We start from the raw sequence: 23,920 nt of genomic DNA on the forward strand, positions 1-23,920 counted from the left end.
CCTCAGCTTTCTTTCTAGTCCAACTCTCACATCCATACATGACTACTGGAAAAACCACAGCCTTGACTAGACGGACTTTTGTTGGCAAAGTAATGTCTATGCTTTTTAATATGCTGTCTAGGTTCGTCATAACTTTCCTCCAAGGAGTAAGTGTCTTTTAATTTCATGGCTACAATCACCATCTGCAGTGATTTTGGAGCCTAAAAAGATAAAGTCAGCCACTGTTTCCCCATCTATTTCCCATGAAGTGATGGGACTAGATGCCATGATCCTAGTTTTCTGAATGTTGAACTTTAAGCCAACTTTTTCACTCTCCTCTTTCACTTTCATCAAGAGGCTCTTTATTTCTTCTTCACTTTCTGCCATAAGGATGGTGTCATCTGCATTTCTGAGGTTACTGATATTTCCCCTGGCAATCTTGATTCCAGCTTGTGCTTCTTCCAGCCCAGTGTTTCTCATGATGTACTCTGCGTGTAAGTTAACATGTAACACGTCAGGTGGATTGTTTTTATCTCTATCTTCCACTAGATTGTGAGCAACTCATTTGCTCATCTTTAGATCCTCCTGAATGGACACAGGGTCCTGTCCCCAATACTCTAGCATAGATATGTGACATCACTAAGCAGACTTGAGCACCTGAAGACCATCATCCAATCCTCTCTCCCTCACCCCCACCCATCCCCATCACCACACAACTGACTGAAAAGAGCAAAGAAAAATAAAAATGCAGGGATTCGTTTTCTTATTAAAAGCATGCTTTACGGTGTTCACTAAGGGAATTTATATTTTTAAACCTACTTAGGAAATACTATTGAATGAAGGTAGTTGTGATAGTTAATCTTATGTGTCAACTTGGTCAGACTATGGTGCCCAGTTGTTTGCTCAAACACTAGCCTAGATACTGCTGTGACTGGTATTTTGTAGATGTTGGTTAACATTTATAATTAGAAGTTCAAGAAAAGATTACCCTCAATAACATGGGTGGGCTTCAATTATCTGAAGGCCTTCAGAGCAAATAAATGAGATTTGCCAGAGTAGAAGGAATATTACTCCTTCCTCAACAGGTTAACATAAAAATCCCTTCTATGGACTCTGGACGCAAGACAGCAGCTCTGACTCTTTTGTTTCCTGCTGGCCTGACCTACAGATTTCAGACTTGCCAGCTCCCACAATCACATGAACCAAATCCTTTAAATTAATCTCTTTTGCCATATATGTATCCTCTTGGTTCTGTTTCTCTGGAGAACCCTGACTAACACAATTGTGTTTCTAAACAGTTCTTTCTTTCACAGTATTTCTGAATGTTTTGCTTAATGAATGTATCTATATTCTTACTTTTGTTATATTGAATAGGGGTAGGAGTTTATATACTGCTTACTAATAGTAAATTCTGCTGGTGTGAAGAACAAGAGAGTATTGTGCAAGGAATCCAACAATACTGGCACCTCTCCTGGCAAGCAGAGAAATCCTATACCAGAAGTTTCCAGTATGAAGCTCTATTTGAGTCCAGAGTGTGCAGCCTACCTAAATATTATGTCCTATAGATTTTCCTATGGAGAAGGAAATGGCAACCCACTCCAGTATTCTTGCCTGGAGAATCCCATGAACAGAGGAGCCTGGTGGGCTACTGTTCATGGAGTCACAAAGAGTCGGACACGACTGAGTGACTAAGCACACAGATTTTCTTAAGCCAGTTCGTATGAACTGACAAATCCTAAGCAATTTCCATGGGCTTCCCTGGTGGCTCAGTGGTTAAGAATCCACCTGCAATGTAGGAGACGTGGGTTGGATCCCTGAATTGGGAAGATGCCCTGGAGAAGGAGATGGCAGGAATCCAGGATTCTTGCTTGGGATATCCCATGGACAGAGGAGCCTGGTGGGCTGCCGTCCATAGGCTCTCAAAAGAGTGAGACACAAATTAAGCAGCTAAACAATAACATAATAACCAACTTCTAATAAACTGAGAAGCTTGATCAAAACCTTTTTTTCCAAAAACAATAAGCCATATTTGGGACAGGGAGGAGGGTTTTAAGAGTTAATGCAACTCAAAATAAGATGTTGGTTTACCCAGTTTCCATTGCCTCATTCATCAAGAGAGTTTGTGTTGTTACTCTTGGAAGTCAGTTTTATTGCATGATGTAATGGAGAAAATAATGAAGATTACAAATTTTCTTTATGCTTATGTTGTTTTAAACTACTGCCAGTTTATGGATATTTAAGAAGTTGAAGCAAAGAAAGCTGATTTAGTTTCTTTTAATTCATCCAAGTGGTTAGGTCCTGGAAATTTTTGAAGTAATATGTTGAAGTGTTTTTAGAATTAAAAAGTCTTAAATCCCACTTGGTAGACCTCCAAAGGCCCTCAAAAGCCACACACTTTCCCCTAATGTTATATAACAGAACTCTCCCTGTCCACTTTAAAAGTGGGCAGTTTTGTATTCAGATCCAAACTTAAATGTGGATTGAGAAGATGGTACCTGAGACTGTTCTGCTTTCATTGCTGAATTTCTCTGAGCTCGAAGGAAAACAGATTTGAAATTTTGGTGATTATTGAGTCATGGTCTCTGTGACTTTATGTGTGTGATTATAGAGCCCTTGCCCTAGGCTCATTTAAGTGGCTCATTCTCAAAGGAAACAGCTGTGCTAAAAGAAAGCTACATCTATTAATACATGATTTAGTGAACATTTAGAGTGAACTGAGAAAAGAAATCAACTGTGAAAGGAAAAAACCCATATGAATGGGTAATTGTTTGTATCAGCTCTGCTCCCCTGTTCCAGCCTCCTAGAGTAGGGACCTGCATTGAGACCAATTCTTTTGGGCTTGTGTGATTCTGAATTAAGAGGAAAGAGCTGAGGGAGAAAGATCTAAAGCACACAGCCAGGACTGAAGAAGAGTAGAGTGTTTTGAAAAAGAGGCACACAAGCAGTTACTTTACATGAGAATGGTTGATGATAGAGAAGTGTTTAAGATAGCTTGTTAATTATCTGCTTCCCAGTTTCAAGGCTATGAGAATTTTTTGGATTTTGAAATTGGGTTTCAGGTATTCCTGTGTGTTTTGAATATAGTAGTGTTCTAAGACTGGACCTTATGGGTCACAGATTTATAAAAAAACATCAAAATACTAATCTTGAGCTATAGAAATTTCTGGACAAGTTCTGAGTAGTGTTTGTCACTGCCTAGCTATTTTATTAAATTGTAGAGAGAAAAGGCTTCAACAGTAAAATAACCTCAATCAGATAGTTAAGAGATTAGAATGAAAACATCTTCATATCTCCTAGAACAGACTAGGCTGTGAATTTAAGTATCCTCTTTAAATTGACCAGCGAGTAGCTTCAGGTAGAACAGTATACTTTATACACACACACACACATACACAATTTTATTGTACTGGTCTGGGAACTTTTTTACTGCTAAAAAACTAGCGTTTTGAATTGCAAATAGGTTATACTCATCATCAGTAATGCAAACTTAAAATATTCATAGAACATGGGCTGAGAACATGCTCCCAGGCCTACCAGGCAGTGAAATACCTGGTCAACGTATAACTTGAACAATAAGTTCTTGAGTAATTTGCATTATGTTTTGGCTAGAAACAGTGAAAGCTAGCTTTCAGTTAAAAGAAAAAAGTAGAAATATCTTGTGTTTTTCTGGCCTGTTTAATGTATTAAAGTGCTCTCGCAAAACTAATACCATGGCGCCAATAAGAAACGTTAGAAAGATGTTTCTTCCCCCCCCGCCCCCAAACCAGAAAGTTAATGTACATTTTCCACATGTGTATTTGCTCAAAGATTAAACTTTCCATGTGGAAGTCCTTGACTACAAGTGTCTGGGAAATAGAAAGGTTGGACTCTCAGGGTTTCATTCGGCTAATATCCCTGGAGACCCTCTTTTGTGCCAGAAAGACCCTGTACTCAGAGTCTGGTTGGGCCGCAAAGGTCAGCAGGCGGCAGTCCCTGCTCTGAGGGAGCTACCCGCCGCTCAGAGAGGGGCCCAATCAGGACTTTGAAACAAACTGAAATGTCACCAGGAGGCCACACAGCTGACGTGCCCCTAATTATCAAACCAATGAAGAGGTTCTGTCCACAAAAGCAACGTCCGCCTTCCGTCTGATTTGTGTAGACTCCCCCTACTCGCATCCCCCACCGCCGCCCCCCAAGCCCGGAGTCTAGAGAGCTGGGCTTCTACAGGGCAGGGTCTAAAACTCTCCCCGCCACGGGGTGTCAGGGCGCAGGGCGACAAGGAGACACGAGAGGGAGAAGCAGAGGCCCCAGCGGCAGAGGGGAAGTGGCCCACGCGACCCCCGAAGGGGCTGCAGCAGGTGGGTCGGGCTGGCGAGGGTGCGCTAGACCCTCAGTACCATTCTTTCCGAAAAGAGGAAGCTGGTGGCGTTGTTGACCTTGCCTTCGGACTGGAGGGTCTGCCGCGCGCATGATACGATTGAGGCTGCTTCGCCGCCCGCGCCGCGAGGTCGGCGCCTCGGGGGCGTGGCCTAGGAGAAAGCCCCACCCTAGGCTCCTCCCCCTAGGAGCGCGAGCCAGTCCTGAGCGGCGCCATCCCTTTCCCGGGTCATCGCCCCGCCCCTCTTCCGGCCCGCGAGCCCCCCGCGCGTCGCTTCTGGGCCGCGTTCGCTAGCTCGCGCGCGCTAGCCAGCCCGCCCTCTCAGCGCGCGCTTGGCCGCCCGACGACGCGGGAGCCTCACAAACCGGACGAGGCTTGCAGCGCTCATTAGCACCAAGCGCCAGTCCGCTAAGGCGGTACGTTCGGTTCCCGGCCCGGGGACTGTCGGGGTCGCCGAATCTGTGGCCCCAGAGCGGAGGCGGCGGCGGTGAGGGGACTGGGCCGGGAGGAGGCGGACATGGCGGGGCTGAGGGTAGCGGGAGGAGGGTGGTCTGGGCGCCCTGGAGGCCACGTCGAAGGCTCGCGGGCGGGCAGTGCGTGGGGGAACCGCGAGGAGTGCGGGGTCGAACAAGCTTGCATCGGCTCCGGCCCGGCGCGAAGGAAGCTCTGGGGACTGAAGGGGGCGGTCCTCGAGGGTTTCCGCGAGACCCTCAGGGGCATCGCGACGGCGGAGACGCCGCCTAGAGGCTCTTGCCACGTTTCCACAGCGCGTTACCTTCCGCTCGGGGTGGGCGACAGCCTTGCTCGCGCGGCCGTGGGTTTTCTGGAGCCGGAGACCCGGCTTGCTGTCTGGGGGGTGGACGGAGGTCGCGCCTGAGGGCAGTCGAGTTCTCGAACCCGGGCCTCCGAAGGCTGGAACCTGCCCGGGGGCGGCGGACCCTGCGCGACTGTTGGCGGGGGAGGAAGGGAACGGGGCTCGGGGCCCTGCCCCCTTAACTCGGGAAAAACCGCGATTGCAGAAGTTGGACGCGCTCGCGGGCGGTTCTTCCAGGAGTGGGTGGAGACGTGGGGTGCCCCCTCACCTAGCGCTCCTCAAGAGCCCCCTGCCAGTGCCGGGCCGCGGGCTGCCGGGGCTTCAAAAGCCCAACTCCCGGCGCCGCGGGGATCCTACTTCTCGGGGTGCGGAGCCCGCTTTCTGCCGCCGCGGGGCTGGTCCGGGGCTCCTCACCCACCCCCCGCGGCTGGGATTCCCTCAACCTTGGGAAAGTCTGTCCGGAAAAATACTTGTTTCCAGAAACGGGTGCGACTCGTCTCTCGTTACAAGGGAGGGAAAAAGTACAAAGTTATAAACTCCTGGCAGGCAGGGCTGGGTTTTCCTTGGGGTTCTCGGCCCGCCGCCGGGAGCCGAGGAGCCTGTGGAACAAAGTAGAACTTGAGGAGCAGCCGCGGTGACTACGTCCCCGGATGACGTCACCGTGCGAGATTTAAAATGGGAGCTTTTCGCTCCGAGTGTGGGTGGAGGGTTTGCGGCCCCTTACTCGAGATACTTCCTTTGCGTACCTCGGGTCTTCTGGGCCCTGCTGGGTTCTGCTTCCTGACTTTATGACTCTCCCCTCTGGGGGGTATCCTTCGGATCCTTCTGGAATACTGACCGGTGAGGGTGGGTTAAATTGTCAGCAATTCAGACACCATTCCTTCAAAAGTGGGGGGGGGGGGGCGGATAATTCCATATGACTCATCTTGTGTTACAACCCAAAGCCACCACTAAGTGGTTCTTTCCTTCCTTTCTTCCTTTTATTTTCTGATGTGAAACAGAGGGCCGGGGGTGGGGGGGGGGCGGGAAAGGAAAACAAAACCCCAAACTCAGATATGTAGAGCAGAGTTGGCAAATTGAATGAAGAAAATGAGTTAGTTGGGGATGGAGTATATTTCTTTAGCGTGATTCCTTGTTTTCTTTGGTGGAGTGGAGGCTGATGTAGTTCCATCAGCAAGTTTCATCCCAAAGCATATATTAAATTGCAGTGGGTTTTCTTTTCTATCATAACGTGGTGGAGTATAAATATAGCTTTATACGTGGAAATGGCTGACGTTTTTTTCAACAGGAGGCTGCACAGCAGTTGCAGCCGGCTGGGGTTGTGTGCTGCTGGCCATAGAAAAAACCCATTCTAGGGTTCCAGGAGGAAGGTTTGGGTGTCTTTCCATCTAGGATCAGGGTAGCTATGGCTGCCAGCATACTTCTCAAATACCATACAGAATTTATTTCAAACTGACATCCCTTGTTTGAATTTGCACAAGGAGGAAAGGAATCATATTATGAAGACAGACTTCAAGAGGAGGTTTGGGAAAAGAAAAAGGAAGCTAACAGAATCAGCTTTTCTGAAAGAACTGTAGGCTAGGTTAGTCAGTTTTTTCAACAAACATAGCAGGTGCTGTATGTCTTTAATAATTGGCTCTGAAAAGGTGGTGTTGCTTAGTAAATGCAGCATTTGATAACTCCAAGTTACTTACAGCAGCCAAATGAATGAGCTCATCGGGTAAAGACAGAATATACATTGAAACAATCCCAGTGCAAGATATCCAGTACAAGGTTTTTGCCTTTATGGATTAATCAATGATAAATCAGATTTGACATTTAAAAAGAATCCTTCTTGAGGCAGTTCCAAAATGCAGCTGAATCTTTAATTATTCCTTTTAGTTTGATTTTCCATGAATGACCCTGAATTTCCACTTTTTAAACTATGCTTTGATAGAGCTGGGTTTTTTGGTCACATTTACCTAAAGGTAAATATGTCTCTGATCCTGAAAGAATGCTTACAGAAGCTTGATAGTGGATCTTTTTCTTTGTGTATGACAGGTTTGTTGAAATATAGTTCATACACTGTATAATCCACCCATTTAAAATGTACAGTTCATTGGTATTAGTATATTCATTAAGTTGTACAACCATCACCACAGTCAATTTTGGGACATTTTCATTATTTCAAAAGGCAATCTTATACTCACTGACATCACTCCTCCCCCATTCTCCTACCCCTAGGCCACTAATCTATTTCCTGTTTATATAGATTTGCTTATTCTGGACATAATAATTAGTGTTATACAGTATTTGGTCTTTTGGCTTCTTTCCCTTAGCATAATGTATTCAAGTTTCATACATGTTGTAGCACCTATCAGTTTGTCATTTCTGTTGCTGAATAATATTCCACATTTTATTTATGCATATATCAGTTGCTCCACATTTAGTTTGTTTCTGCTTTTTGATTATTATGAATAATGTTGCTGTGGACATTTGTGTACAAGTTTTTGTGTGAACATATGGCTTCATTTTTCTTGGGTATAGAGCTAGGAATAGAATTGCTGGGTCATATGGTAACCATATATATATATGACCTTTTTAGGAACTGCCAAACTGTTTTCTATATTGGCTCTACAATACTGGATTTTAAAGTGGACTTTTTTATGTTTTAAAGTACAAGTTATTTCTTAGAATTTTAAACTTGAATTATTGTAGTTAAATATTTATGCATGTAGTAAAAGCTATATAGTGGTGTCATTGTAGTGCTTCTCTCTGAGTGATATCTCTGATTTTTATTTTAGCTAACAGGAGCAACTTGTTGTGCTCTCTTTAGTGAACTCCTTACAAAGGTGATAAAATTCTTAAGCAGTATTTTATAATAAGGTCTTTATGGCATAAATTAGTGACTGTTCCCTGCTCCAGATATCAGCCAATGAAACACAAGATAAAATTGGGAGGAGGAAAGGGGGCTGTAAAGGAGGTATATTTCACAGAGCTTTATCTTCAAATTTTGATGTTTCAGTTTTTTGAGAAAAACTATTTTATCTTTGCAGGGGAAAATGAAGAACGAAATTGCTGCTGTAGTCTTCTTTTTCACAAGACTAGTTCGAAAGCATGATAAATTGAAAAAAGAAGCGGTCGAGAGGTTTGCTGAGAAATTGACCCTAATACTTCAAGAAAAATATAAAAATCACTGGTATCCAGAAAAACCATCAAAAGGACAAGCCTACAGGTAAAGGATTAGCTTGGACATTTGGATTGGACTGAGTGAAGAGGATGATCATCAGCTCCTCAAATAAGTGCTAGGCCAGAGGAGTGATGGTGTCCTGTCCATGTCTTTCACAGTTTAGCTGCATCATACCCAGCTCAGGAGTGGCTCAGATTAGTTTTTTTCTTATTCACTTTAAAATACAAGCATTTGTTGTTGGGACTGCTACTGCCTGGACTTGGGAGGCCAATCTGTAGACCCCTGAGGATTAGTCTTGTGGTCATAGTGTGACTCTTTTGAGTGTTTTTCTTTGTATCACAGGTAGTTGAGGATTTTCAGAATTGTAGAGGACCCCTAAAGCTATCAGTTAGAAAAGGGCATGGTAAGAGTTGAGAGAAATGAGTTCCTTGTATCCAGATTACATGTGACATATTAAAAGTTTTCTGGCAAATGAGAAATAAGATTATTAGACACCTGATATGTTCTTGACACAGGATTAATTTCATCTGTACTGTGCGTAATTCGTTGTGGTAGAAGCCAGTGTAACCATTTTATAGATGAAGGTAACTTGCCTATGATTTGCAAATGGTAAATACTAGCTCTGGAATTTGAATTCAGGTCTAACTCACCCTAAATTCTTAGGAGCTTTCTGTTACACCTCAGTCTAACCACTGCCTTGTCTCTGAGAGTGAAGGCAGTTCTCACTCCCAGCTGTCTTTTGTACTCCAGTTTATAAGTTCCATATACAGTTTAAAGAAGAGCAGACTCCTATAAAACATGTCCTGGCATGTTCTCTCTTTAGTATTTATGTGACTACTTGGGAACCAGAGTTGAGAATGTTCTACTAAACTCAGCTGTCAAACTGTGTCCCATTTGTGGATGTGACCAAAAAAATAAAAGTGGAACAGTTGTGACTGTCATGAATACAGAAATTGTTTTATTTATGCATATTGCTGCCCCTAAAGATACCTCCACAAATCAGCACTTCACAGTAAAAATTTTCTTTCGGTCACTGAGCTCTTGTCAAGTGTATGACTATTCACAGAGTGTGCAAAGCAGGTGAAAATACAACTTGTTTAGTTCTCATTTGTGAAAAGCAAGGTAAGCATGTGATCTGTTGAAAAGAATCAAAGTAATTGATATATTTCTCTCATTTTTATCTAAAGAGGTTTCCTAGTGTACTGGAAAATGTGGTGAGTGAAAGTAGAAATGTGGATGTAATTCAAGTTATTATTTTTTATCCTCTCACTTGATTCTCTTAATTTTTTCCTGCACATCTTCATTTCTGATAAAGTGAACAGCTTTTGTGAATTAGAGCTCTTGAGGCTTTTTACACTGATGTAATTGACATTGGACTAAGGCTTTTGGTAGTGCCAAGCCACTGTACTGTTACTGAAAAAGGAGACACTGTCAAGTAAATGCGTAAAGATCAGACAGTGTACAATTTCATTTCCATTAATTTCAAAAACTTGAGGAAAAAAGTTAGCCAAACAGGATTAAATTGGCATGTAATCAGAACTATCATTATTGAGTCATTTTGAAGCCATCTTTGAAGTAGAAAACTATTAGAGTTAATAGTGGGTTGTTTCTTTTATAAAAGTGAGTAGACTATAGAATTAACCAAAGTTATTAGACTCTTCATAGAGTAGGTTGAAAGTGTTCTTTTTCTTCTAAAGTTTTTATAAATTAGTATGTTTCTGTGCAACATATACAAATAAAGGGCAATTTGGCAACATTACCGAGATCTGTAAAAATATTCATAGTCTTTGAAAAGTGAGTCTCCTAAAATCTATTCTAGAAGCATAATCAGAAATGCAGACAAATATGTATGAATATTTCTTATACTTTATAATTGCAAAAAATTGGAAAGCACTACACTGTCAAGTAAATGATAGACTATTTTTATGCAACTTTTAAAATCTTGTTTTTGAAGAGTGGTTAATGGGTGAGTAGTCACAGTATAGAGTGAAAAAAAATAGCATAGAAATATGTATGGTATGCAAATTTTGTTGAAACAGTCTCTAAGCCTCTATATTTACATATATTTTTTTTTAAGCTTAGAGCCTACATCTTCACTGTATGTTAAAAAACACGTACATATATACATGTAAGATCTGTCTCCTTTCTTAACTGATTTTGATTCTGGGCACATGGGACTTTTGAATCAACCTACACAACATTAGAATCTATAACATAAGACCATCTCATAGAAAGGAACAAAGATTTTCTTACATGTTTTAAACTAGTTTTTTTTTTTTTTTAATTTCGACTCTGAATTTGCTAAATTGTTAATGGTGATGTTACGATAAGTGTAGGCCTAATTGGGTTGTTTAATAAGATGAACTTTGGCATCTGGTCTGGGTCTGAACCCTGCTTTCACTACTTTCTTGCCAGGTAATGTTGGGCAAGTTACTCAAACTCTCTCTGCCTCCTTTCTTTCTTGCAATGGAAAATAGTATCTAACTCACAGGATCAATGTGAAAATTTAAAGAGTTAATATAGACATATTTTGTTTTATTGTACTTTGCTTTATTTCATATCACAGACATTGTGGTTTTTATAAATTGAAGGTTTGTGCAAGCATGCATTGAGCAAGTCTATCAGCGCCACATTTGTAATTGCATTTGCTCACTTTGTGTCTCTGTCACATTTTGGTAATTCTTAGATTATTTCATACTTTTTCGTTATTATATTTGTTTCGGTGATCTGTAATAAGTGATCTTCGATGTTACTATTACAGAGACTCGATGAAGGCTCAGGTGATGGTTAGCATTTTTTAGTATAAAGCTGTGTATATTGTTTTTTAGATGTAATGCTATTGCACACTTAATAGACTACAGTGTAGTGTAAATAGAACTTTTATGTACACTGAGAAATCAAAAATTTGTGTGACTGGCTATTGTGATACTCGCTTTATTGCTCTGGTCTTTAACCAACCCACAATGTCCAAAGTATGGCCATACCTGCAAAGTATTTAGAAAACTCTCCATTGCATGGTAAACCTTCAAAAAGGGTTATTATTATTACTTAGAAATATATATTAGCTATTATCTAATGAGAACTTTTTCACTGTTTTAAATGAAAATAGAAATTGACTAAACACATTATTCTCAATGTTACAGTATTATAGTTAGTAGTATTATCAATATTTGTCAATGAACTTAATATCTTCTATATTTTAAAGCTTTGGGTCTGAAGAAGTAAAATGATTTAATCTAAATTCACCCTGTAAATCGCGGGCTTCTCTGGTGGCTTGGATGGTAAAGAGTATGCCTGCAATGCAGGAGACCTAGGTTCAATCCCTGGGACGGGAAGACCCCCCTGGAGAAGGGAATGGCTACCCACTCCAGTATTTTTGCCTGAAGAATCTCTTGGACAGAAGAACCTGGGGGCTACAGTCCATGGCGATCACAAAGAGTGGGACATGACTGAGAGACTTAACACTTTTACTTTCACACTTTCACCCTATAAATCAGGATTAGTATGAAAACCTGGATTCTCTTGGTTCATTTCTTAGCTGTAGGCAGTAAATACTTTCATTGTAACTAAAAATTTATCTATGTAAGCAGGATACTTATTTTAACAGTTATTTTTGCATTCATACTGAGAGCCATCTTTGAGCATTCTGTTAGATAGCTGTGGTTGGTATTTCTTAGGTTAAAAGAAAAAATGGGACAGATGGGAATTCCCTGGTAGTCCAGTGGTTAGGACTCTATGCTTTTACTGCTGTGGGCCCAGGTTTGATCCCTGGTCAGGGAACTAAGATCCTATAAACTGTGTGCTGGAACAGTCTTTATTGGTTTAGAATTTTTTCACGTTTTTGCTAACTAGAAACTATGAAAACCCTCGAGTAACACAATTTAAATAAGCCAGTAACACTTTTGGATTATATTTTACTCTTAATACGTGATGTAAATGGTTCTGTGTCCTGGACTGATTTGGTATTTAGAGAACAGTTATAGGTAAGGCAAAGGATACCCTTCTTAAGCAAAGTAACGACAGAGCAAACCTTGTCACAAGAATTTCCGAATATTATTTAAAACATTAGTTGAGGTCTTTTTGTTAGCTGGAGATTTTGTTATATAGCAATTCGGCTGATTTTTTGCAGTCAAAGTTCTAAGTAATACCATGCAACTTTCATACTCCTTGCTTGTTGAAGTACATGTGAGGTGAGTAGTTACTGCCTGAAGTGAGGTAGAGCCAGTTCTCCTGATTCCCCTGTGCCCATGCAGATGCCCTCTTCTTTCTGCCAGGCTGGGTAGCGTTGATGCCGCTGCTGCCTCTTTGCCTTTAGTTCAGATTTGTTACCTATTTAGGATAGGTATTCCTGAGTTATTTACCAGGGTTTTATTTTTTTTAATTCATGTTGGCAAATACTAGTAGATATAACTAAGTTTTTGATTTAAATTTATTTAAAGCTATTAACATTACTCCACTTTTTTGTAGATGCATTCGTGTCAATAAGTTTCAGAGGGTTGATCCTGATGTCCTGAAAGCCTGTGAGAACAGCTGCATCTTGTACAGTGACCTAGGCTTGCCAAAGGAACTAACTCTCTGGGTGGACCCATGTGAGGTGTGCTGTAGGTGAGTTCTTGAGTTTGGCAGCTGAACTGATTACCATGCTGGAACTGATTTTTATGAAATTCTCTCAGGTACTGCCTATACACGTATCTTAATGGCCAGGAGCTGGTTGTTTGGCTTTCTCAGATGTGAATTTTGTAAACGATTCTTCTTGGAGGTGATAGTAAAAGATTGGTTACAGTCCTGTTTTGCAACTAGAGAAACTTAAGAAATGATAGAGCAGGGTTTTTTTTTGAAGAGCTTTACCAAGTTTATTGTAGAATTTAGATACCTTGACTCCCTGTAGGTCAATTACTACCTTCTCGCATTGATGGTGCCCTTGTCTTTCCCCTCTTCAAACTAGTAAAGTTGCTAATCCCAAATAATACTGGATAATTACTTTTGGTTGGTCTCTGTTGCTGTTTGTTTCTACTCTTGCCTCTCTCCCCTCTTTTGGCTTTTAAGTGGCTGAGTGAAATTTTCATGGTTTTATTTTCACAATGGAAATTATTTGTTGTCTCCTAATGAGCAGAATTGTAAAAGGTAGGTGTGTTAGGTATGAAATTGAACTTCATTCACTCTAAAAGCATTCATTGTGGACCAGGCATTCTTAGTTGTGGAAATGAAAGTGACATTATACTTTCAGGTAGTTCAAAGTGTAATAAGGGAGAAGAAAGAATAAGCAGATAACAACAGAGTGAGATTTATGCTATGATAGAAATATGCACAAGATGCACTGGTTGGTGGCACAAAGGAGAAAGTTACTGCCTCACGGAAGACTGTAATCACCCCTTGGTGTTTCAGTGAAGGATCAGTTCCAGGACACTCCTCACCACACACACACACACACGCATGCACAGCCAGAACTAAGATCCTCAGATGCCCAAGTCCCTTATATAAAATAGTGCAGTATTTGCATATAACCTATGTATAACCTCCCATTTACTTTAAATCGTCTCTAGATTACTTACAATACCTAATACAATGTAAATGCTATGTAAATAGTTGCCTTAGATTGAAAAAGTTCAAGTTTTTCTTTTACAAACTTTCTAGATTTTCCCCCCCCCAAATATTTTTGGTCTGTGGTTGGCTAAATGCACAGATGCAGAACCCATGGATACAGAGGACTGATTTTATTGAGTAGGTGATACTTGAGCTGAGTGGGGAAGGATGAGTTGCAGTTGACTAGATGACAAAGTAGGAAAGATGTTTCCAGGCAGGAGGAACAGGATGAACAGATGCATGGAACCCCCTGTGAGTGATTTCCTACAGTTGTTCCGTTAGTGTTTTCTCTCTGGTTTAGAGGTACAGTTCACCCATTGATTGTAGTAGAGGTGCTTTTGATATAACCCTATATGTTCTAAAGGTGGTCATAGGCTGTGACTTGATCTCCATCAGTGAAAGTGGTGATGAAGACATGCTGGATAAATCCATGGTTATTCTGCAACAATTTTCTGGACCACCTTGGAGCTGCTTGATATAAGCTGGTGTCTTATGTAAGCTTATTGCTTTGGGAAGCTGGGGGCAGGTAGATTCTCCAGTACTTATTTCTCATAAGAAGGAAAAGCAGCAATTTTTGGTCTGAGAAGGTCAGACAATTTTTAGAGTCTGGGACTAAGAAGGACTTACCTCAGGCCTGGGTCAGACTTTGTTTTGTAGACTTGGTTCACTGAATGCCTGCAGAAGACTTTTCAGTATATTAAGAAATAGCTATCACAAAGTTAAGTATATTGAAATACTTAACTTTTTCAAGGCCTACACTTTGATCCTGATTTACTCTTACTTCATGCACAGTTCTTTAAGTTGTGTAGTTTTTTAAGCCCATAAAGACTTACATGACATATGAAGGGGGATTGTTCAAAATACAGTTGACTTTCCATATCTGAGGGTTCTGTATCCATGCATTCAGCCAACTTTAGTTCAAAAATATTTGAGGGGAAAAAAATTAAAGATAAGTTCTAAAAAGCAAAACTTGAATTTGCCATGCTATGCAACTATTTACATAACATTTATATAATATTCAAAGTATTTACATAATATTTACATTGTATTAGATATGATAAGTAATCTAGAGATAATTAAAGTGTATGGGAGCATGTAGGCAGGTTGTATGCAAATACTTTGCCATTTTATTTAAGGTACAATACTTGGGCAGCCATAGATTTTGGCATTGGGAGAGGAGGGGGAGGGGATGGTCCTGGAACCAGTCCCCTAGGATACTGCTGTCATAAATCTACAAAAAAAATAATAGTCTAACAGAAGTGGGAACAAAAAAGCAAGAGTTGAGCCAAATATATTATCACACTGTCAAATAAGGAATATTTAGTACAACGGTCTTAAATCATTAGAGGAAAGTTTCTGTATTCAAGGATGTTTTAAGAAGTTGGCGAATTACATGAACATTTTGGACATATTTATTTGAAATGCTTAAACCATATCTTGACACCTGAAGATGAGAGCTTTAGTTACGTGAACATTCTATTTTACATAAGGGAATACTTCATTATTTGATAATACCAGATAATGAAAAATTACTGAGCTTTCATCTTGCTAGTATAAGAAAATCCTTGCATTCAGTAGCCTTCTATATGATCAAAATTTTGCCCCAAATTGACTATGATGTGAGTTTTTTCACAGTTAATAGAAATTATGTTCAGAATGTTCATTAAGTGATGATAGAAATCCCAGGGGAAACAAAGTGTTAGTAATTGGGTAGAGATGATTGCTATAAATTAATAAAGGAAATTGAGAGATTTATTAGTGCTTTTGAATCCAAACTGGGAATATTCTGAAAATTAAAACTGATATAGCAGTTACATAGTTGAATGAGTAATCTGAGTCATTAAAAATAATAAATCATTTTATACTAAAGGCTATGGTTGTAAAAAATATTTGAAATCTACTCAGAACATTCTTCATAGAATTATTCCATCAGGATAGATATTGGAAGAATGCAAAAGTGTTATATAGTTAGAAAGGTTATCACTTCGTGAAATACTTCAGATTATACTGAATAGAAAACAGATCTTTCCTATAAGGAGAAATCCTGCAAATAGCTGGCATGTTATTATCTACTCAGTAGTCTACACTTCTTTTTTGTTTGTAATTTCTATAATCCTTTCTTTTCCTGATAAAGAGCATTAGATACTATTGATATTTTTCAAATTAACTCAGTTGGTCTTAATGTTTCAGCAGTGTGTTTAAATTTTAAATTGGAAAGTTTAAAAGTTGTCCCTTAATAATTCTGAGGCATTAACTGCATGTTCTAATACTACAGTAATATAGTAAGCTGCTTCACTTACCCTGAAAGAGCCCTCATACCAAAATACTACCAAGGGAAAAATGCAAAACCTAATTGAGCTCAAGTGTCAAAGAAATTTGAGTTAATAAAGCTAATCCTTCAGTCATACAGATGTCTGCCCTTGGTTTAGGTTTCTGTTTCTACTGAGGCAGGGTTTTTTCTCAGATTTCTTGCCTTTCTGTGTTGCCTGATTTGAAATTGTAGTTCATGAATTCTGTGTTGTGAAGAACTCACCCAGTTGTTCAGGCATTTTCTAAGAAGAAACACCAGTTGAAGAACAACCACTCTCCCAACTATTTCCAGCTTCTTCATTCTACAGATAAGAAACTAAGGCCTGGAGAGATTGAATAACTTGTACATGGTCACAGCTAGTACATGGCACAGCAGAACCAAAAACATGTCTAGTACTCTTTCCACCATCCTATAGCAGTTTATGAGATAGACTGAAAAAGAATAGAAAAAGGGAATTCTATACTGTATTTAGATTGCATTCATGACCCCATTCAGCCCATGAGAATGGAAGATAGCACAGCTGAAAGAAATAGAACTCACCTATGAGACTCCTTGATTGCCATTTAAACTTCCATAGACTTTGTTGTAATTAGGCCTTTTACTTAATTGTAAATACCTGATTCAGAAATAATTTGAGTTATCTTGAAATTAATTGATATCATAGTTAACCTTATTTTTCTATTGAAGTCATTCTTATATTTTGTAAGCTTGGAATCATTTGTTTAACTTTAATTACATATTGTGTAAGACTGCTTAACAGTCTTTGTCCTAACACTTCCTAGAAATTGTTTCATAGTGTTTATGATGTGTAATTTATTTGAATGGATTTGTGGTTTCCCCTCTGTCCTCTCAATGAAAACTCCTAGTTTTTCTGTGTATTATGCTATTTTCCCTCATAGCAGAATTTTTTTTTCTAGTAACCAATAGCCAAAGTTAGATATCTTGACAGTTTTTCTTAGATCAAGGCTTTAAAAATGTTTTGGAAGGATAAAAAACACTGCTTAATTTAAAAGAAGCGAACATTTATCATAGGAATCTCTGTGAAATCAGCAGTGTGAGTCAAGACAAATCCTTTTATTTTCCTCAACAGTAGCTGTGTTTGCTCTTCCTCTTTAACCTCAACAGTTGCCTCAGTTCTCATTTTTGGCAGTGTAGATACAGGAAATACAGGCCCCCTTTTTAATTTAATTGCAGTAAAAGTAAATTCCATAGGAAATATCTAGTTGATTTTTGACTTGAATTACTATGATCTACAATATAAGGGTCAATTAATTCATTAGAAAGTTTTACTGTATGAATGTAAATGGCCAATACATTAATGTATGGCCAATTTCGATGGTGCATACAAAAATGTAATCAATGAATTTCTCTTTGACATTTTAAACAACTATCTTTTTAGGAAGCAGTAGAAAATAAAATCAGAAAAGAGAATGAAAGTGGTCACTTTTTTGGTATGTTAATAGACTGGAAAACTGTGGCCTACCTGTTGGTGTGGAGCTGGGTTAACATACTATATGTGTAGAATCAAGTTCTGGGAGGGTTCCTTCTTGGCCCGGGACTGGTGGCATGTCCAGACCTGTTCAGTTGTTTTTATGGACATTTGTTGCTTTGTTGATGTAACTCAAGGGTTTCTAAGTTTTTTGTTTTTGGATTTTTTTATTCTTAGGTATGGAGAGAAAAATAATGCATTTATTGTTGCCAGCTTTGAAAATGAGGATGAGAACAAGGATGAGATTTCCAAGAAAGTTACCAGGGCCCTTGATAAGGTTACCTCTGATTATCATTCAGGATCCTCTTCTTCAGATGAAGAAACATGTAAGGAAGTGGAAGTGAAACCGAATTCTGTGGCTGCGACCCCCAGCCCTGTATACCAGGTAACCATGAAGTGGCTCCTGGGTAGTCCTGCTCATATTGCCCAGGGTTTCTGACTTGAGATTTTAGATCACAGTTCTTGCCTTTCCACACTAAGGGGAAGCCGTTTCATCTGAGATGAGAATAGGCATCCTGAGTCATTTTATCAAAGGTCTGCTTTACTAGTCAATAAGTAGGATAAATATATTTCAAAAAGAATAGGAAAAATCATGGAAATAAAACATTCCTCATGTTTTAAAATCCTTAGTGCTTTCAGAAACAGCCACTTTTTTTTTCTTTTTTCTTTTTTGGTAGCCTTTAACACTTCCAATTTGTAACTCTAGGTTTAACTTTCATGTTTCTCCCTCCCTGTGGTTAAAGAGAAACCTCAATACATTTTTCTTTAGTTAATTTTTCATTCAAGCTGAAACAATATCTTTCGTTGCCTTAACATGTAAAGAATCATATAGCAAGCATGAGGGCTTCCCTGCTGGTTCAGTTGGTAAAGAATCTGCCTGCAATGCAGGAGACCCAGATTCGATCCCTGGGTTGGAAATATCCCCTGGAAAAGGGAATGGCAACCCACTCCAGTATTCTTGCCTAGAGAATTATATGGACAGAGGATCCTGGCAGGCCACGGTCTATGTGGTCACAAAGAGTGGGACACAACTGAGCAACTAACACATAGCAGTCATGCATGTACTTTGTTCACTTATTTATTACTTATACCCCACATACCAAAGAACATTATAGTTTGAAAAATTCTTAACAACAGTACTTTTCAACAGGAAATATATTTTCAAGTAAAAGAAATGAAAAATCTTTTGAGTTGAGCCTTATTCTGTACATGTACTTTTTCTGATTTTGAGTCTATTTTTAAATATACCTGTTTTTATTAAGTTGGTCTTAATTAGACATAATTAAACATAACAAGTTTCTGGTAGGGTTTGATTTGGCCTAAAATGAGAATTTAGACCTTAATGAGTAAGAAATAAAAGTATCATGAGTATTAGAAACTGAACCTTTAAAAAATTAACTTGAAACAGTATGTGCGTCCATGCTGAGTCACTTCAGTTGTGTCCAACTCTGCAACCCTATGAACTGTAGCCCACCAGGCTCCTCTGTCCTTGGGATTCTCCAGGCAAGAATATTAGAGGGGTTGCCATGCCCTTTTTCAGGTACTCTTGCCAACCCAGGGATTGTATCTACATCTCTTTACATCTCCTACACTGGCAGACAGATTCTTTACCATTAGCGTCAACCTGCAAAAGCCAGAGTATAACAGTGACATGTCCTCCTCTTCCCCAACCACCAGTCCTGTGCCCTTGCATGAAGGTGTTTATGACCAGTTATTTTTGTATCCTTCCCAAGAGAGTCCCTATAAACATAATATTTGTATTTCAGGGGTCATTTTAAGACCACTGACATAAATATTTTGGACTTTTTTCCCCCTCTGATACATTATATACTACAAATTACCATTGTTAAATTACCTGCAATTCATTGAGATGTGTGTTAATTTTATCTCAGAAGTTTATTTGTTGTTACTCAGTAAAGCAAGAATATGAATCCCAAATTAATGCTACTAATTTTTACAAGTAAATTGACCTTTAATTTTTAGATTTTCTTTTAAAATTAAATTGTACTTGTTTCCCCCCTTTTTGAAAGACTACTGGGATAAAATTCTAACAGAAAAGCATAGAAATTGAAGTGTCTTTTATATGCTTTTAAAATAAAACAGTTCTTCTTGACATTACATTCACTTACAAAACATTTCATTATGGAGAAGCATAGGTCAGCTCTTAACAGTCATTGTGTAGAAAGTTGGAGCAGATGGTCCACTTTTAAGATCTTTTTTACCTGTCCCATTTTTTTCATCTTGAATCTGGCTTTACCAAGAAGAACCTTAAAAAAAGAGGTTATCAAAGTACAGACAAAATAATTTCTAGCTTGGGGTTCTTTGTTCTCTGATAGGGGTCTGTGTTTTCTGAAAGGACCCTCGAAAGATAATTCTCCACTAAGAATGAAGATTGTGTAATTTCTCCCCAAATTGGTCTACAGATTCACCTTGCTATCAAAATCCCAAAAGGCTTATTTCTAGATAAAATTCAAAGAAAGGAGAATCAAGTCAGAGATCTCACACTAATATCAAGTCATTATGTTTATCAAGACAGTGTGTTAATATTTTGTTGTTGTTTAGTTGCCAAGTTGTGTCCGACTCTTGTGACCCCATGGACTGTGCTCCGCCAGGCTCCACTGTTGATGGGATTTCCCAGGCAAGAATAGTGGAGTGGGTTATGATTTCCTTCTCCAGGGCATCTTCCTGACCCAGGAATCAACCCACCCTCCTACACTGGCAGGGAAATTCTTTACCACTGAACCACTAGGGAATCCCTGTGGTAATGGTTTAAAGATAAACAAATATACTATTGGAACAGATAGTAGACTTCTATATGTACAAAATTTTTTTTAATAGGCCAAAGCAATTCAGTGGGGAAAGTCTATAAGAACTGGTAGGGAAATGATTGGATAATTCATTTATTTATTATTTTTTGATAATTCATTTATTTTTTTAAAAGTGACCCTAACTGCTACCTGATACCATACATTAAAAAAAAAACTAATTTTAAATGGGTCACAGGCCTAAACGTAAGTGCTAAATCTCTGACACTTAGAAGAAAACAGGGTGATACCTTTATTATTTAGGATAGGCAAAGATTTATTCCAAAAATGTTAATAAATTTGACCTCATCAAAATTAAAAATCTTCGCCCATCCAAAGAAACCGTAAAGAAAATGGGCAGAAATATAGGCTGGGACAAAATATTCTCAATACATGTATTTGTCAAAGGACTTGTTTTCAGAATATACTTTTAAAAATCAGTCCTATAAATCAACAATAAAAGACAAATGATCGAAGTAATGACAGTGGATATAAGATGTGAAAAAACACTTGTACAAAAGAAGTTATATAAATGGCCAGTAACCAAATGAAAAAGGTGCTCAACCTTATTTGTTATCAGGTAATTGTAAATTTAAGCCAGAGTGAAACACTACTTTCAGAATGGCTAAAATTAAAACATCTGACTGTACCAAGTGCTGACAAGGATGTGAAGAAGCTGGATTCATAAACTGTTGATGGAAGTGTAAAATGGTACAACCACTTTGAAAACTGCTTGGCACTTAAATATGCATCTGCCCTATAACCCAACAGTTCCACTCCTAAGTATTTAACAAGAGAAATGAAAAGAACCATATCTACAAAGCCTGTTACTAGAATGTTTGTAACAGCTTTTTTAATATAACAGTAAAAAAAAAAAAATCTATTAACAAGTGAATAGGGGAAGATAGTCATATATTCATTCATACAGTAGGATAATAGCAATAAAACAGATTTAATAATAGACACAGTACGGAAGGACCTAAAAAACATTCTGTTGAGCAAAAGAATTTTGCCAGGGAATTCTTTGGTGGTCCAGTGGTTAAGGACTCTTGTTTTCACTGCCAGGGGCACAAGTTTGATTCCTGGTTGGGAAACTAAGATCCCATAAGTCATGTGTTACAACCCCCCGAAAAATATTGCTCGACACAAAAGAATATATGTCTTCCATTTATATGATGTTCACAAACAGGGAGAACTCAGTCTGTGATAGAAATTTGAACAGTGGTTGCTTGTGGGAACCACTGTTCCAGAATTGTGTCTTAATTTCTGAGTTTTAAAAGCTTACCAGCACCCCAATATAGAAAGAAATGAAAACATTCCACTTCACTATTGTAGTATAGGTGGTCGATTATTAGTTGGAACTCTTAATAAATTTTTTCATTTCCCCATTATTGTAGGTAATCAAGAATTAACTGTACATGTTAAGGTTATTCACTGCAGCATTGTTTTGTTTGCTTTTTGTGCATTGTTTTTTTAAAAGACTGAAAGCAGCCGAAATGTCTTATCAAGATACCACTTAATTTAGTTACGGCATAGTCATTGCATTACTTACTGTCTAGCTGTAGTTTGACGAAAAAAGTCATTATATATTGATATGAATGTCTCTGATATGTATTTATTAAGTGTAGAAGCAGTATGCAGAATTGTGGATATTTAGTGTGTGTATAGATGTACACACAAGTATATTCATAGAATATCTCTAAAGGTAATCAGAACATTGATTAGTGTCTGCTGCCTCTGAGAGGGTAGCTGGTAATCAGCTAAAGAGAGACTTTTTTTCCCACTATATACAACATCGTGCCTTTTGAATTTTCTATCCTGAATGTAGTGCTGATATACAGAATAAAAATTTTTTAATCCCTATGCTAAGAGCAGATTAGAAATCAGAGAACTCTGAAACTCATAGTCACAGGGTATAGTATTCTGAGCAGAGAGGTCCAAAACTGCTGAAAACATTTTGCATAATGTGAACTTGATGTCCCACTTGACTTACAGGATAATCTAAGACTTGTTCCAAAATGCTAAACTGGCTACATTAGAATCACCTGCAGAGTGTCATCAAATACCTGGCAGCTTCTCTTCCTAAAATTTTGTTAATATTGTTCAATAGAACAGGACTAGGGCATGACATTTTTGTGTTTAAAAGCTTCATAGTTGATTCTTTAGCCAGTTTTGGACACCAGTGGTCTTAAACATGATGTGTCCTTATAGGCCTCTACTCATTCTTTGTTTTCATCTTTTCTGGTTGATATAGCCAGAGAATACCTGGTTTTCGAGGGGTGTGTTTGAGTTTATTAATTTTCGTTCATTTGAAAAACACTGATTTATTATATTTGAAGTTTTTAACATATTTAGACTTGACTGTAGGGAATGTCCCTACATTCTTTGGGTTGTGGGTGAGTGGGTTTGTTTTTTAAATGGTAAACCATTTTCTTTTCCCTACAGATTTCAGAATTGATATTCCCACCTCTTCCAATGTGGCACCCGTTGCCCAGAAAAAAGCCAATGATGTATCGAGGGAATGGCAATCAAAGTCACTACCCTCCTCCCATTCCATTTGGTTATCCAAATCAGGGACGGAAGAATAAACCATATCGCCCAATTCCAGTAACATGGGTACCTCCTCCTGGAATGCATTGTGACCGCAATCACTGGATTAATCCTCACATGTTAGCACCTCACTAGCTGCTTTTGTCTGTTGGTGTCATGTTGAGAGAAGGTAGAATAAGCCTGACTACATATTAAAAGTTCATACTTAAAGTAGTAAAGTTAGATGGGCTAAACCATCAAACTTATTTTTATAGAGAAGTTATTAAGAATAATCTTTTCTTAAAAATATATATGCACTTTAGATATATTGATATAGTTTGAGAAACTTTATAAAAGTTAGTCAAGTGCCTGAGTTTTTAATATTAAACTTGAGTATTTATATATTGTGCATCAGCTCTGTTGCTTATGAGGATACTGTAGGAGTGGATGATCTGTTCTAGCACCTTTGAGCATTTACTTTATGGAAAGTATGTAAGTTATTTATATACATGGAAATCTATTTTATGTCGTTGTTTAGAAGAATTGCATAAAATCATGTAGTTGCAAATAAAAAGTAGTTTGAGGCATGACAATGTGTGCTTCTGTTCTGTGCATAAACAGGGAAGAAGAGCTAAAGGGATATCTCACTGTAGTGTGTTTAATTATTTAGCAAAGAAAAAGCAATGTAGCAATTTCCATTTTTCTTTAAAAAATTAATTTTTTATTAACCATAACTTTCCCAAAGGCTATAGTAGCAAGTGATTCATATAAAAAGTCTAAAATTTGTTAGTAGTAGCTAATTGAAAATATAAATATAGTGAAACATCTTTCAGTCATCAAAGTCACTATACATAGGATTTTCTTAGCCTAGAATTTGGCCTGTAC

At 38.6% G+C, this 23,920-nt stretch overlaps 1 protein-coding gene across 2 annotated transcripts; it reads left to right on the forward strand.

The window, feature by feature from the left end:
- Window positions 1–4,586: 4,586 nt before the first annotated feature.
- Window positions 4,587–23,622, forward strand: BTG3 (BTG anti-proliferation factor 3). 2 transcript variants are annotated; one of them, XM_043448765.1, is made up of 5 exons: window positions 4,587–4,752; window positions 8,186–8,364; window positions 12,787–12,924; window positions 17,880–18,087; window positions 22,952–23,622. In XM_043448765.1, the coding sequence occupies exons 2-5, from the start codon at window positions 8,192–8,194 to the stop codon at window positions 23,189–23,191; spliced, it is 759 nt and encodes a 252-aa protein (XP_043304700.1). In that variant the 5' UTR covers window positions 4,587–4,752; window positions 8,186–8,191; the 3' UTR covers window positions 23,192–23,622. The 2 variants fall into 2 exon arrangements, with proteins under 2 accessions (XP_043304700.1, XP_043304701.1); XM_043448766.1 differs by having other exon boundaries at window positions 4,611–4,823.
- The last annotated feature ends 298 nt before the right edge of the window (window positions 23,623–23,920 follow it).

This window comes from Cervus canadensis, chromosome 27 (assembly GCF_019320065.1).
Source record: "Cervus canadensis isolate Bull #8, Minnesota chromosome 27, ASM1932006v1, whole genome shotgun sequence".
NCBI classification, from domain to species: domain Eukaryota; kingdom Metazoa; phylum Chordata; class Mammalia; order Artiodactyla; family Cervidae; genus Cervus; species Cervus canadensis.

Coding starts and splice junctions, on each gene's coding strand:
- BTG3 (XM_043448765.1), top strand. CDS start 8,192: ATGAAGAACGAAATTGCTGCTGTAGTCTTCTTTTTCACAAGACTAGTT. Junction 12,925..17,879: donor CCATGTGAGGTGTGCTGTAG/GTGAGTTCTTGA, acceptor TTTTATTCTTAG/GTATGGAGAGAAAAATAATG. Junction 18,088..22,951: donor CCCCCAGCCCTGTATACCAG/GTAACCATGAAG, acceptor TTTTCCCTACAG/ATTTCAGAATTGATATTCCC.